This window comes from Medicago sativa, chromosome 4 (genome assembly GCF_051527215.1).
Source record: "Medicago sativa cultivar Bolivia chromosome 4, Bolivia_mono, whole genome shotgun sequence".
Taxonomy (NCBI): domain Eukaryota; kingdom Viridiplantae; phylum Streptophyta; class Magnoliopsida; order Fabales; family Fabaceae; genus Medicago; species Medicago sativa.
In genome coordinates this window covers 30899380-30914988 of record NC_140752.1, presented here as the reverse complement: position 1 = coordinate 30914988, position 15609 = coordinate 30899380, and the positions used below count along the sequence as shown (strand labels likewise).

The 15609-nt window shown below is 33.3% G+C and overlaps 1 protein-coding gene across 2 annotated transcripts; it reads left to right on the top strand.

Moving 5' to 3' along the window:
• The first annotated feature begins 1669 nt into the window (after positions 1-1669).
• SGR2 (shoot gravitropism 2 (SGR2)) lies at positions 1670-15364 on the top strand. Of its 2 annotated transcripts, none has more exons than XM_085700966.1 (21): positions 1670-2052; positions 3731-3831; positions 3940-4101; positions 4520-4675; positions 4801-4872; positions 4989-5141; positions 5810-5860; positions 6074-6244; positions 7238-7387; positions 8115-8180; positions 8267-8767; positions 9983-10058; positions 10143-10258; positions 10688-10760; positions 11106-11208; positions 12186-12279; positions 12363-12425; positions 12810-12858; positions 13576-13673; positions 14675-14721; positions 14835-15364. In XM_085700966.1, exons 1-21 carry the CDS (start codon positions 1863-1865, stop codon positions 15088-15090), a joined length of 2748 nt encoding a protein of 915 aa, XP_085557092.1. In that variant the 5' UTR covers positions 1670-1862; the 3' UTR covers positions 15091-15364. The 2 variants fall into 2 exon arrangements, with proteins under 2 accessions (XP_085557092.1, XP_085557090.1); XM_085700964.1 differs by having other exon boundaries at positions 4989-5156.
• The last annotated feature ends 245 nt before the right edge of the window (positions 15365-15609 follow it).

Here is a 15609-nt window from a genome sequence, read left to right as displayed (position 1 = left end):
TTGAAAATTTATAAAATTAATATTTAAGTCATCTTGTTCTAAAAAATTCTAATTTTTTGTGAAATAACTTTTTATAAAGTTTTTTAAAAAGAGAACTTTTTTATAAAATATTAAATATGTCTGCAAAAAGTTATTAAAAAATTTAAAGTTTACAAATAATTAAACAAAATTAAATTTAATAAGAACTACAACGAACTTCATGCCAAAAAAATTTATATACACTAAATCAGGGAAATTCTTAAATAGACACAAACACAAATCCAAATCATTTAGACAAATACACAACAAATACACATTAACCAATGTTTTCAATAATAATAACAATAAATTGATTTTTTTTCTCTCTTTAGACATATTTCTATTTGTATGTATACCTAAAACAAGGGGTAATAGTCACTTTAGTCCCTGAATATGTAATGATTAGTCATTTTAGTCCTTCATTGTATCAAAATTTCAAAATAGTCCCTGATTGTGCATTATGTTAGTCAAAAAAGTCCTTGACACTAAAATAATCTCTCAATGTTCACAATAACTCTTTTCATATAGGGACTAAAATGACAATAAACATGTACTTATAAGGACTAATATGACAATAAGTAAGTATATTGGAGGACTAATCTGACAATATTAATGAAATATTTTAACGTTAAGGACTATTTTGACTAACAAAATGCACAATCATGGATTACTTTGAAGTTTTGATACATTGAAGGACTATTTTGACTACTCATTATAATTTCAGGGACCAAACTAACTATTACCCCTAAAACAATTATATTCGTGGTCAAGAATTTCTCCACTAAAACATGGCACTTATTTAAAATAAAAAGAAACTTGAATATATATATATATATATATGTATGTATATATATATGTATGTATGTATGTATGGATTAAGAACTTATATAACTTAAAAATAATTACAACTTGTGAATTATTAAAAAAATCGAATCTGGTCATGTATATTCTATGCATTACCAAGTGAGCTGAGCACACGAGAGGACAAAATTTTTTGAAATTTATAATATGAATAGAAATTCAATTTTGTGAGAGAATGAAAATAAATTAATACAGTAGAAACTCTTTAATTTAATACTCGGTAAATTAATAAACTCTCTAAAATAATAATTTTGTCCGGTCCCGACTTGGGCCAATGTAAAAAATTGAAAAACTCGATAAAATAATAAGATAATAATTTTTCGGAAGATCCTTTTATAATTTTCGGTCCCAAGAAAATCATAAATTAATAATTCATAGAAACTGAAAAAAATATATTAAGAATAGATTGAACACATTTGTTCCTCTTGTTTACATTTACTATACTTCAAAAGTCATTATTGATTTCCAATGCATATGAACACAGTAGTTACTAATTTACGTTGAGTCCCAAGATTCGTTGCAGCGTAATTCTAGGAGGCATAGACTAATTTGCATTTTTGTTTGGTATGTACAGTATAATTACTTAAAAACTCTTTAAATTAATAATTATTAATTTATCGATAAATTAATAACTCTCTATATTAATAAATTTCTCCGATCCTGATATTATTAATTTATAGAGTTTTAACTTTATCCTTTAAAAAAAAACATTAATAAAAAATGAAAACTAGAAGGAAATAATAATAATAATTTAGCGAATTAAAATTGGGAAAAGAGAGTTTTGGGAAAGAAGAACAACAACAACAACCAGCCAGCGGTGAAGCGGTTGAATTTCACCTGACATTCAACAACAACAACAACATCATAACAATCATTCCTTTCTTTCTTTCTTTCTTTCTTTCTTATAATTTTTCAATTGAATTTCACGAAATCATTCGTGTTGTTCACGTCACGCAAAGCATTGAATTGAATCAAATTCTGAAATGGCGGAAGGGAGTAATACTCCTGTTCTTCTACCTGATTTGTTGAAAAACACGCCTTCTAATATTGCTAGATTGGAAGATGTTATTGAACAATCTAAAGCTAGACAAAAGTATCTCGCTCATACTAACAGTTCTTCTGATGGCGGTGATGTTCGTTGGTATTTTTGTAAAACCTCTTTAGCTCCTAATGGTATGTAACAATCAATTCTAAACCTAAATATTTTATTTTTATTTTGGATTACTTTACTACTTTATTAGTATCTTCTGATCCTTTAATATGACGGAGATTGATTTTGAATGAATTGATTCTGACTAAAAGTGAGTTGCGGGTAGAGTGATTTGTGTCTGGATACATTAATGTAAAAGTCGGTTGAATTATAAATTTGTGTGTAAAAATCAATTCTAGAATCAAAAGCTACAAATAGTAGCTTCAAGTAGAATTGCTTTTAGTGCCCAAAATTGATTTTTCAAAAAAAGTGTCAAACATAATTTTGTAGAGTTAGAATTGATTCCGGCACTTGAAAAGCACCTAAACGTAAACTAAACACCCTAAAATAGTGTTACCGTGATTCTGACATACCCACCGTGATATTAAACATAAACTAAGTGGTTGGACTCGGGTTGGCCTGGTGGTGATGGTGTATGTTTGGGACCTAGGAGTGTGCTCGTCTCTAGTTCTTAGGTTTGAATCCCCTAGGTGACAACAATTCCTATGTTGTGTCGGTCCATAAAGAGCATAAAGGGCTTTGCTCTGGCTTCCACTGGCCCCCGTTAGTGGACGGTGGGATTGGTTCCCTAGATGAGTTAGTTCTAGGGCTGGATACCAAGTTTTCAAAAGAGGGGTTATGGATTCGATTCCCACCCTCAATAAAAACTAACAATACTAGCATTAACCGTTTTAAAAAATATATATTCAGTTAAGGTTGAATCAATTTGGAGTTTCAAACCCTGGTCGAACTCTGTTTCTTGGGAACTGGTGGGTTAAGATAAAAAAAAAAAAAAAAAACCTTTCATCTGCTCCTTATAAAATTTGACACATATTCTAAGTTTCATTATTCTTGTATATTGATCTAATGAGACATTGAAATTTGCTTGGTCTTTTTGTGCGCTTTTGAATGTTTATTTATCTATGCATCTATATATATATATATATATATATATATATATATATAGCTTACATGAGTAGTATATGATATTTTGAAGAGTTGTGTTGAGACACACATGCAGATAGGATTTAAGGTAACTAGGACTAGGACTTTGATACCATTGTTGGGAATCATGGGATTGGACAGGCCCAACATCTTTTTAAGACTAAAGTGAACTTTCAAATGAGATCTTCTTAAGGGAAAGTTACAGAGAAGTCAGGACTTGCTAAAACAAAATGTAGTTTTTGCTGAATACTGATAGTGAATAAGTTTTTTCTTGGTGGGCGTAAAGTAAGGGTTTGAGAGCTGCCTTGTGCTTTCTTTCACTTCGAGTTCTGTATCGGGAGCAACTTTCTGCAACCCCAACATGGTTACGGATGTACACGTTCGGAAAAAAACATATTTTGAGCAGTATGGAAGTAATACATTTTTCGTTATGCCCTCCAAAAATACACTTCGAGAAATACGTGTGGGGGTGGAGAAAGTTTCTTCATTCTGTATTAGTAGCAAATGGACTTGCATTTGTATTGTGTCCATGAAGACATGTATGATTTAGGATTTTTTTTTTTTTTTTTTTGAAAAGGAATGATTTAGGAACTGTATTAGATTTGTGTGACTGAGGATAGGAGGAGAAATTTTTTTCTGGTTGTTGGCTGATAGATATATCAGCACCTAACTCCACTATATGTATTTTGAATTGGTTTAGCTGGTATTCTGTTGCAGAGTTGGCGGCGTCAGTCCCGAGCACTGAGATAGTCGGGAAGAGTGACTATTTTCGTTTTGGCATGAGAGATTCTCTGGCAATTGAGGCATCTTTCTTGCAGGTAGTTTTATAAAACTTATATAGGTTAAATTCTTGTACTTATCTTGATTTGAATCATGGCCTTGGTGATCTTTAGATAGTAAGATTCTTTGTTTGTGTTTATTCATAGAGAGAGGAAGAATTGCTTTCTAGTTGGTGGAGAGAATATGCAGAGTGTAGTGTTGGACCAAGAGAACGACAAACTTCTGGTACTACCAAGTTAGATAGACATCAATTTTGTGAAATTGAGGAAGAGAGAGTCGGAGTTCCTGTGAAGGGAGGACTGTACGAGGTACTTGTTTTATATTTTGTGTCATCTTTTCTCAGTAAGCAAAATTTGTGTTTTAGACTAGTTTATCCTTTCTTTCCCACAAGACAAACCCGTTTTTTTTGTGTGAATCTTTGTTGCCTTTTGGTATATCTTTGCTAGTTAGGTATGACGCAGGATCATATATAACAATATTCATAGATTTTCTTTTCAACTTTTTTAAACATTTCAACAACACAGAGGGGGATGAAGTGTTTAAGCTTTTATTTATTATATTCAGAATTAGTATCTATTGCATATGTTTTAAGTTCTAGGGATATTTGGACTGTTGTGAGCACATATCAAATTTGAACATATTAATAATTTGAGTGAATATGACTTTCCTTTAAAAAGGAAACAAATTGGGAACATCTTTCCAAGGTTGTGATGCTCATCATTACAGGTAGATTTGATCAAGAGACATTGTTTCCCTGTTTATTGGAATGGAGAAAATCGACGTGTTCTAAGAGGCCATTGGTTTGCTCGTAAAGGTGGCCTCGACTGGCTACCACTTCGCGAAGATGTTGCAGAACAACTAGAGATTGCTTATCGTAGTCAGGTCTGTATAATTGTTCAAATTACATATTTTTAATATAGAAGTCATTGCCAAAATTTTACAAATGAATAGCTTTAAGTGTGGTTCTGAAAGCAAAAGATTTATTTATTTTTGACGTGGGTCTGTAGGTTTGGCACCGGAGAACATTTCAACTGTCAGGACTTTTTGCTGCTCGAGTTGATTTGCAAGGCTCCACGCAAGTATGCAGATTATTTTGACAATGATGATCTGGTTTATTTTTTATTGTTTTATGGATAGAGATTGTTTTGCATTTAAATGCATGGTATGTTATTGTATATTGATGTTGAACATGCAGGGCCTGCATGCCCTTTTCACAGGAGAAGATGATACCTGGGAAGCCTGGCTAAATGTTGATGCTTCTGGTTTTGCTAATTTTGTGAGTCTTACTGGACATGGAATCAAACTAAGACGTGGTTACTCCCCATCAAATTCGCCAAAACCAACCCAGGTTTCTAATTTTTTGGTAATAGTGCTATAATGTAGAGATAGTCTGCCATTAGAGTAGTGCTCAGTCTTTCCATACATGGATATGGACAATCGATCCCGATTTTGCTTTGTAAATGTATCTTATATATATATATATATATATATGATCCTTATGACTATAAAATTATGTTTATACTGACATAAAAGAACTTTGCTATAGTAATATCCATCGTGCCATATATGTATCTTTTATACTTCAATACACATTTTATAATATAAAATTAGGAGCTGCATGATATTCAACAGTGATAATTGTGGAAAAATATATCTGACTATTATTGAAAATATCTAGATACAGTCACCAATGCTTATATAAACTTCACTATACTTAATGGACTGGATTAACCCACTGAGAACAATTATTAACATAATTACAAGATATACACCTATTTACAACAACATTGGTAATGGGCAACTTTTCTTGTTCTAACAATATTACAATATTATCTATTTTCACACACACGCGCACACACACACACACACACCTTGTGTTCATCGTATTGAAGTGTTCATCTTGTATTTGTGTATGATATCATACTGTAGATAGTTGAATAAACTAAGCACCCGTTCTTTTTTGAAGAATGTAAGTTCAGATCCGTTCTATTTGTATTAACTTGTAATTTCTAATAGGATGAATTAAGGCAAAAGAAGGAGGAGGAGATGGATGATTACTGTTCTCAGGTATGTAATCAGAAGTCCAGGTTATGATCATCATTATACTAATGTTTCTAGACTCTAGTCCCCTTGTGTTCTTTATGGGGATCCATACTTTTCTTTTGAAACCTGGAACGCTTCATATGTCATCTAATTCAAACAACTGAATTTGATCACAGTATAGCTGTCCCCACCCTCACCTTTGCTTGATATCAATTTCATGACGATAGTTGTTTGTAGGTTCCTGTTCGACATTTGGTGTTTATGGTTCATGGGATTGGGCAAAGGTTGGAAAAATCTAATTTGGTTGACGATGTGGGCAATTTTCGCCATATTACAGCAAGTCTTGCAGAGCAGCATCTTACTTCACACCAACTTGGCACTCAAAGGGTCCTCTATATCCCATGTCAGGTATTGGATGTGTTTAGTTATCTTTCACTGTTTATGTGTTCTGATTATGATGCTTTTGTCCCTCTGTTTTAAGGCCTTTTGCAATGTACCTGTCTACAAAATTAAGTTGTCCCACCCCTGGCATTTCCTTTTGGCACATTGGACCTTATTTTATATTCTGTTAATACTAAAACTGACTGTGAGCTAATTTGTAGTGTTTGAATTGCCAATATGTATCATTGATTTGATCTTCTAAACTACTGTTTCCTAAACTGTAACCTGTACTGCATAATGAGAAACGTGCACTAGCTCCCTAGATATCCCTGTAAATCTTTGCAGGAGTTGTGAAAATTTGTTTGCCAGTTTCACTTGCTTTCCTTTCCTACCATTTTGAGTGTTTGTGGTGCTGTTAGGTTTTTGTTTCCTGGAAACATGCATTATTTATATTAAAAATGGTATATGGTAATTTGAGCAACTTATATACTGAATGCCGGAATTGTTTTTGTAGAATTGGAATTAAGTATGAAGTGAGAAATCATACAAAATGAACATACTTTTTTTTTTTGTTACAAAGGATAAGAAAAAAAGAAGAAAAGCAAAGTAACGAAACATAACTAACACTAACAACTGAGTAAAAGATACCTTCATTGTATCAGCCAGTAAACACGGCTCATATCAGAAGGAGGTTCATGAAGCATTGCCTTTTTTTTTTATGTTTTCCATTTTTTAAATTTATATGTTTATTTTTAAAAGACGACGTGTTCTCTCTCGTAGCATGCTGGTACAGTCTATCATGTCAGATAAAGCAATTCTTTAAACATTCATAATTTGAACGCTTTCAATCCCAAAGCTTGTTTAAGGGCAAAGAGAAATACTTTGAAATCCTTGTAGCGTGTTTGTGACATTTCTCTTTTTTTGTTGAAACCTCTTCAGTCAGTGTTTTGAAACTTTTGTTATAATCAATCTTTTATTTGACTACAATTAATAATTAATTGTTGATTTCATGTTATCTAGTGGAGGAAAGGTTTGAAGCTGAGTGGTGAAACGGCTGTTGAGAAAATAACCTTGGATGGAGTTCGGGGATTGCGTGTCACACTAAGTGCAACTGTTCACGATGTTTTGTATTACATGAGCCCAATTTACTGTCAAGACATAATTGACTCGGTAAGAAATTCTGTGCCAGTGTTCACTGATTTCATTGTTTCTTTAAATCATCCTAAAAAACAATCAACAGATCATTTCATCTATTTTCTTATTTTTATTCATTTACAGTTTTTACATTTGCATAGCACATAACACGTATAAAGAAAAGAAATGAAAAAAGGAAACATAAAGAGGCAGTTCACTAATTCTACAATGCCAATATTTGAAAAATTTGGATGATTACTAGTATACATCATTTAGCTGCCAGAGGTTTTGATAGAAACTTGGTATTTTATTAGAAAAAGTAAGGAAACAGAACAGCAATGCTGATTTATGCACGACTTCGTCTGTCTTCAAAACTTCCATATAATGTTTAGTTGATTCATACTTCTTACTTTAATCTTCTTTAGATTCTGTAGATCACACAAGCCCTAAATTTCTTATTTTAAAAGCTATCTAGAGTTTTAGTTCTGTGAACCTCCTTGTATGTGCATGCGTGTATCCTTACATGTTCTGCAATTGCAAAACCTGTAGTGCAAAAAATAATAAATGAACCTACTTTTCATTTTAGAACTACTTATAACTGCAGTGCAGATATATCCATTTTTAAAAACCAGGTGCATAATGAATTCACATTTTCTTTATCTCAGTAGTTGGATGGATTACTTTGAAGGTTTAAATGTTATACTATTGTAATAGAGAACTAAACAATGTTCATTTTTTGACCTCTGAATTTACACTTCTCTAGGTATCCAACCAACTGAACCGACTATATCTGAAATTTATCAAGAGGAATCCTGGATATGATGGAAAGGTATGCTTGTGAAAAAATTGCTTCGTGTTTCCCTCTATGCATTTTTAATATCTATAGTGGTTGACTTTATGGCGACTTTTATGTAGATTTCTTTATATGGTCATTCTCTGGGAAGTGTCCTCTCATATGATATCCTCTGCCATCAAGACAATTTGTCATCCCCATTTCCAATGGACTGGATGTACAGGGAACATAGTGAAGACGAAGAACCCGTCCCTGATGAGAAAAATAATTATTTTCAGCACTCATTGGTCAATCAGGATGACACATTGAGTGGGAGGATCTCCTCTGATGAAAAGAAGAGTACACAACAGACTTCAGAAATGGAAGCAGAATTTTCCGAGGAGTCCTCCACTTTTTGCCCTGCTTCATCAAGTGGGCACAACTTCATTGCAGAACCTAACCCTGTGAGCCCAAGTAATGAGCGAGATGTTTCTGACTGCATTTCTGATTCTAGTGACACATTTTTTGAGAAAACGGATGCATCGGATAAACTAGAGAGTGTGGATCTTGGGCTACCGGTGCCTAAGGAAAAATGTAATGGGACAAACAACAAAGATGAAGAAATAAAAAAGCTCCGGGAAGAGGTTGGTTTCCGATTTCTATTTATTTTTATTTTTTTGGTTTTTCATGGACTTCTCTAGCAAGGTTTCCCTACTCAAGAGAGGGAGAGGCATGTTGAGAGGCCCTAAAATAAGAAACCATGCCCTTGAATGCTTTTGTTAGGAACTCAGAAAGTAAGACGGAAAACCAAATATAAAGAGTCAAAAGATTGAAGATATTCTTTTACAAGGGATATTTCTTTTCACTCAAAAGCTGTCAAATGTACATAATGCCCCTCCTCATTCTGATTTCCCCTATTTAGCCAATTGTTTTTTGGAAAAACTATTTATCGAATTGTTCTCTTTTAACTAATTAACAGATCTAAATAAATAATAGACTGCTTGATTATAGATTTCGTTGTTATGCACATTGCTTCTTGTTGTAGACTAGTCTCCCCATCTGTTCATGAAAGCAGAAACAAAGAAGTTGCGGAGTGACATAGGGTATGTAATCCAAGGTGATACTAGGATCTTGATTCCCTACAGAGAGAGGGGGAGAGAGAGAGCTTGAGCTATATCATAATTTCATACTACATAGTTAGTTTGGATGCTAGTATGTGTGACTTAGTAGTGTTAACTTAAATGTTTTTGGGTTTGTATTATTTCATCAGTAGGCCATCTGTAAGTACTATAGTTCATTTTGGATGGGTAACTTAACCTGTCCTCTTCCTAAATATGTCATAACCAAAAAAATGGCAAATTAATGAAGTTATTGTTTTTATGAAATTTGAATATTATTTTTAAGTTAACCAAACTTCGACTTATACATACACACAACAAGACATGATTCAACTTATGATATGACATACATGTTCACAACTTCACATGTACTGGTGAGCAGGGAGCATTGGTTGCACAAGGAAACAAAAATTTCATGATAAAAGTCTGAATTATTTGCACAAAACTATTTTAATAATTCAACAAAGCTAATATCGACTTCTCTTTCAATGTGCTTCGAATATGTTAAAATAACGCGTGGTGCACAATTCTTTGGGTTATGTAAACATCTTGCGACTTAGATACTTGGAAGCAGTAATTCATTTGGGTTTTGTGTGTACATTTGTATACTACATACAAAGGGTGCATTGTTGAACTCATGAGTGATGAAAATGAAATACCTTCATATGACTATATAGTATCCCTACTACTAACATTGACTTCCTTTATAACTTGGCCTTTAGCTGACAATTTGTTGATTAGATTGATTCGTTGAGCGGGAAGCTAGCTGATCTGCAATCATGTGATGGTGATCATACGAAAGAAGAATTGGATTCTGGTAATTACTAGATTTTGGGTCCAATAAAAAGCATAAGATGTTTTCCCATGTTCGTCTTGATTTCTAATATATAACAAAATGCAGTTAAAGATGTTCACATGAATGTGGAAGTACCAGAGTCATCTCAAAAGTTGCCTCCTATGCAAGATGTAACAAAGCCTTACACTCCGTATATCAATTATACAAAGCTTCTATTCAAGGTATTAAAACTACTACAAACTCTGTTTCTAGGATGTGAACTCTTGGATGGCCTTATCGAGAAGTATATTTCCTTCAGGGTGTGTTTGGATTGAGGGTTTAGGAGGGGAGGGGAGGGGAGGGGAGGGTTCACTTTTAATTTTTAAATTACGAACAATGTAAAATGTTTTTTTAAAATAAATTAAGTGTTTTTGAAGTATTATATAATCATTTATCATGTTAATGCAATTTTCTAAAAATCATCTTATAATGTCAAAAAGAAAAGTAAGCCCCCCCCTCCCTTCCCCTCCTAAACCCTCAATCCAAACACACCCTTAGTATTTTTAACATATTCAACTCTTGAAAAAAAAAAGGGTCATTGATAGTTGCTTAGTATATGTCATACAATATATATTGTGTTGCTCATATGACTAACAATGAATTTATGGCAGGTTGATACATTCTTTGCTGTTGGATCCCCTCTGGGTGTATTTCTTGCACTCCGCAATATCCGAATTGGCATTGGTAACAATTTCTTAGCTTGTCTTTGATACAGTAAAAAAAAAATTATTTCGGGTATTGATAGATCTCTTTGAAGTGATTCTTTTATAATATTGCTTATTGCATCTTTAGTGTTATGTTAAATAATATTTTATGAATCTGTATTTATCACAAGTTCAATTTAAGCCCACTTATTTATGATGTTCTTCTCAATTGATTGGGGGGGAGTAAAATCTCATTTCAAGTAAAATAGGAGGACCAAAAGTGCATTTAAGCTTAAAAAAATTTATGATTGCAAATACTAGTTCTTTTAAATGTTCAATTTTTTATATGCATCTAAGTTGATAAATTCTTTCTTGTTAATTCCAGGAAGAGGCCAAGAATATTGGGAACAGGAAAATATTATTGAAGAAATGCCAGCTTGTCGGCAGATGTTTAACATTTTTCACCCATATGATCCAGTAGCATACAGGTTTGTTATAATTCTATCCCTAATGAAGTTTTCCCGGTGAATATGTGTTGGAGATTCCCAAACATTGATAATTTTCTACAAGTAATTTAAATAGAGCATAACTACCAGTTTGTTATAACTATTAATTTGTTAGTGAGGTTGGAAGGACGAGCGATTTAGCTTAGATAGGAGTAAGATTGAGATTTATTACTTTGAAAAATTAGAGCAGTGGTTTAGTTGTAAACGGATCAACCCTTGTAGAAGAGGTATTTTCCGATGTTTTTATTCTATTTCACTTAATAAGAATCATCTTTACTTGCACACAATTCTTTTCGAGGTTCCATTCATCGTGAGTACGCAATATAAATTCTTGCCACCAGTCAATTTGTGCAATTTTCCTGATTGTTTATATTTTCCGTTTCTTCACTAAATTCTTCCGCAGCTTTTTGGAGCATCTGTTCTAATGTTTTAATTGTGTTGAAATAGAGAAAACAGGCATGAGATGATAAAAACCGTGTATCAGCTACAGTGCTACACAACGTAGTCCATCTATATAGGCTTAATGTGATAAATATATGACCTAATTGTCTACAACAATATATAAAGGTTATACAATGTTCGATGTACACATTTTCTTTACAATTTTGCCCTTGCCTCCAAGTCAATAAATAGATATTGTTTTCCAAAAATAAGTGATACTTTAAATTTAAATCTACATAAGGAGAGTGAAGCTAAAAATGTAGATAGAGAGATCGAAAAGTAATATACAGCAGTTATTGTGCTTGTCTTTCCTGTAGTTGTATAAATAGGAGTATTATGTTACATAACATGTTACATGACCTATAATTCTTTAGTGTATGCACACCAGCATGTGGAATGATATTAAATCAATTGTGATTTTGCTAATCTTTTCTATTTTCTGATACTGTATCTGCTGTGTGAAAATTTATACAAACTTCAATGTGCGACATCACATGCTATTTTTAAATTCACCACAGGGTAGAGCCACTTGTCTGCAAAGAATACATTGGCAAACGCCCTGTCTTGATTCCTTATCACAGAGGAGGAAAAAGGCTGCATATTGGATTTCAGGTGAGGCAGCAGAGATACTGGTGTTACATTCCTAGATTGGATAATTGTATCTGTCTCTAATAACACTGTAAGTCTTCTTGTAGGAATTCACTGAAAATCTAGCAGTTCGCACTCACGCAGTAAAGAGATACATGAAATCTGCAAGGGTGAGCTCCTCTCTTCTCGTTGTATAATAATACAGTGAGAAATGCTAGCTAAACTAACACACTCTTTATTGATTGAAATTTATATTGGTCTACTAAATTCATCTGGGAACCACATGATTTAGTGGGGCTTATTCCCAAAATGGTGGGACTGAAATTGTCGGAGTAAGAAATCCTGTTGAAAGTAGATAATTATTAACAAACTTATTACAAGTGTGGTAAGTTGGTAACAGACCCGGCTCCATATGGATAGCACACATTAATATTATTCTGATTGGCAAAATCGAAGCTTGAAACTGAAGATACGAATAATTTATGATGAGCCTGTCAAATTCATTAGAAAACACACACGCATGGTAACAGTTGTAATTTCTCTTTCCTAAACAGGATAGGGTACTAGCAGTTTGTCAATCAAAACTTTCGGAGAACATAGAAGGTAATATAGTTTCAGGTTTCTTTTTATTTGATAGCCATTTTATGAATGTCATATTTATATAACAAGTTTGAGAATTCTATCCCTTTTCAGAACATCGACGTAGTAGCAATTAAAATGTCTAGTAATCTTTATATGGCTTTTCCTGCTCACTGTTTATTTAGAAAATGCTTTTATTTTGACAGGCTTGTGAACAGATATGATATTATGCCTTTCCTGTTTTGTTTTTTTCAAAAAGATGTCTTTCCTCATTGTTATTTATGTCTCGTCAGGAAACTTACTCCTATACACCCCTTCCCACCAATAAAGTTAGAAACTGTAATGCTACAGTACGTAGTTTTGGTAAATATTTTGGAAGGCGCTGTAATTTCTTTGTCTTCTACATTCTTTTTTAATTATGTCTCTTAAAACAACTATTTAAGTCTTGTAATGACAAACCTCAAAAGTATAAGACATATACGACTTTATGTTTCTACGAAGTGTCCATGGCATATCCTAGAAGTGTTGGTGTCTGAGACAAGTGTCCAAGGTGTCTTAGAAGCATCACTGTCTAATACATGTTTGACACCTGACACAAAAGTTTGGAAAGCTGTCCGTGCTTTATAGTTCCTCACGTAGATATATATGTTGGTGCATCTATGGTTTGATTGTAAAATGTGTATTACATACTAGATTGTCCCCTCATGTTTTTGTTCAAATTCCTATCTATCTGCATTTCAGGTGAGAGCTCTGAAGAGGAGGAAGAGACATCATATGGATCTTTAATGATGGAGAGGTTGACAGGAAGCAAAACTGGACGAGTTGATCACATGCTTCAGGTATGGAGTTATTACATTCCATTATCTATCTTGCTTTTCAAACACTTTGGTGACAGGAGTATTGGGCAAAATGAGAACACACCTAACTGAGTTATAATAAAACTTTTGGTGCTCAAAATGATGTATTTGATTGTATATTTGTATCCATGGATGAAGTCGATTTGAAATAAAACCGACATTTTGTCCTTGGATATATACATTGCCCCACCTTTATTTTCAAGGACCACTAAACTGCATAGAGTTAGGTTACTGTAATGTAATGACTCATCTTATTTTGAGTCTGGAATCTTCTACTACTTGGTTCAATACATGCATGTTTCCCTCACATGGAACAAATCCTAGAGTATATACCCTGGGATACCTCACCCTTGGGACTGTTTGGGAGATTAGGAGGGGAAGTGAGTTGAGGGCTTCAAAAAAAGGAAGGATAGAGTGGAAGGAATTGACTTCGGGTGGGGAGGGCTTTGGGGGGTTTATTTTTCTTAATGATACAAACTCCCCCTAATTTGGGAGAATTCAAAAATTGTATTGGATGAGGGTTTTGGGGGGGCCTAGATAAATTCTTCAAATCCAATTTATATTGTTATGATGCTCTCAATATTAAAAATATATTAATAATTAAAATATTATATCCTCCATTGGGTGAATTATATCCTCACCACAAAAAGCTACTGGATCTCCATTGGGTGAAACGGTATCTTAAGAATACTTATCCAACTTTTAGTCTGTATCCTAGATGTTTTATTTTTAACTAACTTATTCTCAATGGAAGATGCGAAATAAGATCTTGTTTGCAAGAGAAAGTGAGAGCTTAGTCATAAATTTGGGACCATATTCTAAACTGAAAATACAATTTTTTTGTAGCAAAATTTAATATAGGCAAAAAAAGTTTCGAAGGAAATGTCACTACCTTATCCCTAGGTTCTTTCATTTGGGTATTTTTACTTCCAATATAGTGGTCTTTCCAGTTTTTATTAATTCAACTTGTTTTTGCAATGTAGGATAAGACATTTGAGCATCCATATCTGCAAGCCCTCGGATCACACACGTAAGTGTATTTAGAATTTCACATTGGCGTCATTCTATTACGATCATATTTATTGGAATGGTTTTGTTTTAGGACTCAACTCAGGCAATTTCCAATGTTTATCTGGTTTGCAGGAACTATTGGCGAGACTATGATACTGCTCTTTTTATATTAAAACATTTGTATCGAGATATACCAGAAGAACACAATTCGTCAACTGTATATAGCGCTGGAAGCTCGCATCATGAGGCTACTTCTGTTGGTTGGTATGATCCAAGAGACACTGTTGAGGAAGACGCTCCTTTGACTTTCACCGATAAGGTCAAGGCCAGAAATTTCTCAATCAAAGCTAGAAGGTTTCTTGCAAAGAACACTGCATCCGATTTCTAAACACATTATTATAGACACATGTTGGGATGATATTTCCATGCATACGCAGTTGATGTTATCGCTTCCTACACGATGTAATTGAGAGTATGTAATGTAATATACGAAAGAATGTAACATTAGAAGGATTCTCTATATTAGAGTTGTTTCATATGGCTGACTAGAGTTAATGTTAGATTAGTCCAACTTCCACTGTACATAACAAAAGGAAAATCATCTATGTAAATTATGGTGGGTTGCATCAATTTATATAACACTACAATCTTACTGCTTGTAGGATATGTTTATAGTTTTTTTGTGGTTTATGTTGCCCTCTATTTTTTAGGCTTTAGATGATTATTTTACTTATGGTACTGCTTGTAGGATATGTTTATAGTTTTTTTTTGGTTTATGTTGCCCTCTATTTTTTAGGCTTTAGATGATTATTTTACTTATGGTTATACAATGGAACCTTTATACTTAATTGTTCCTCCTCTTCCATCCAAATTTTATCTTTCATACCTCCATTCTTGGAGTCATCCA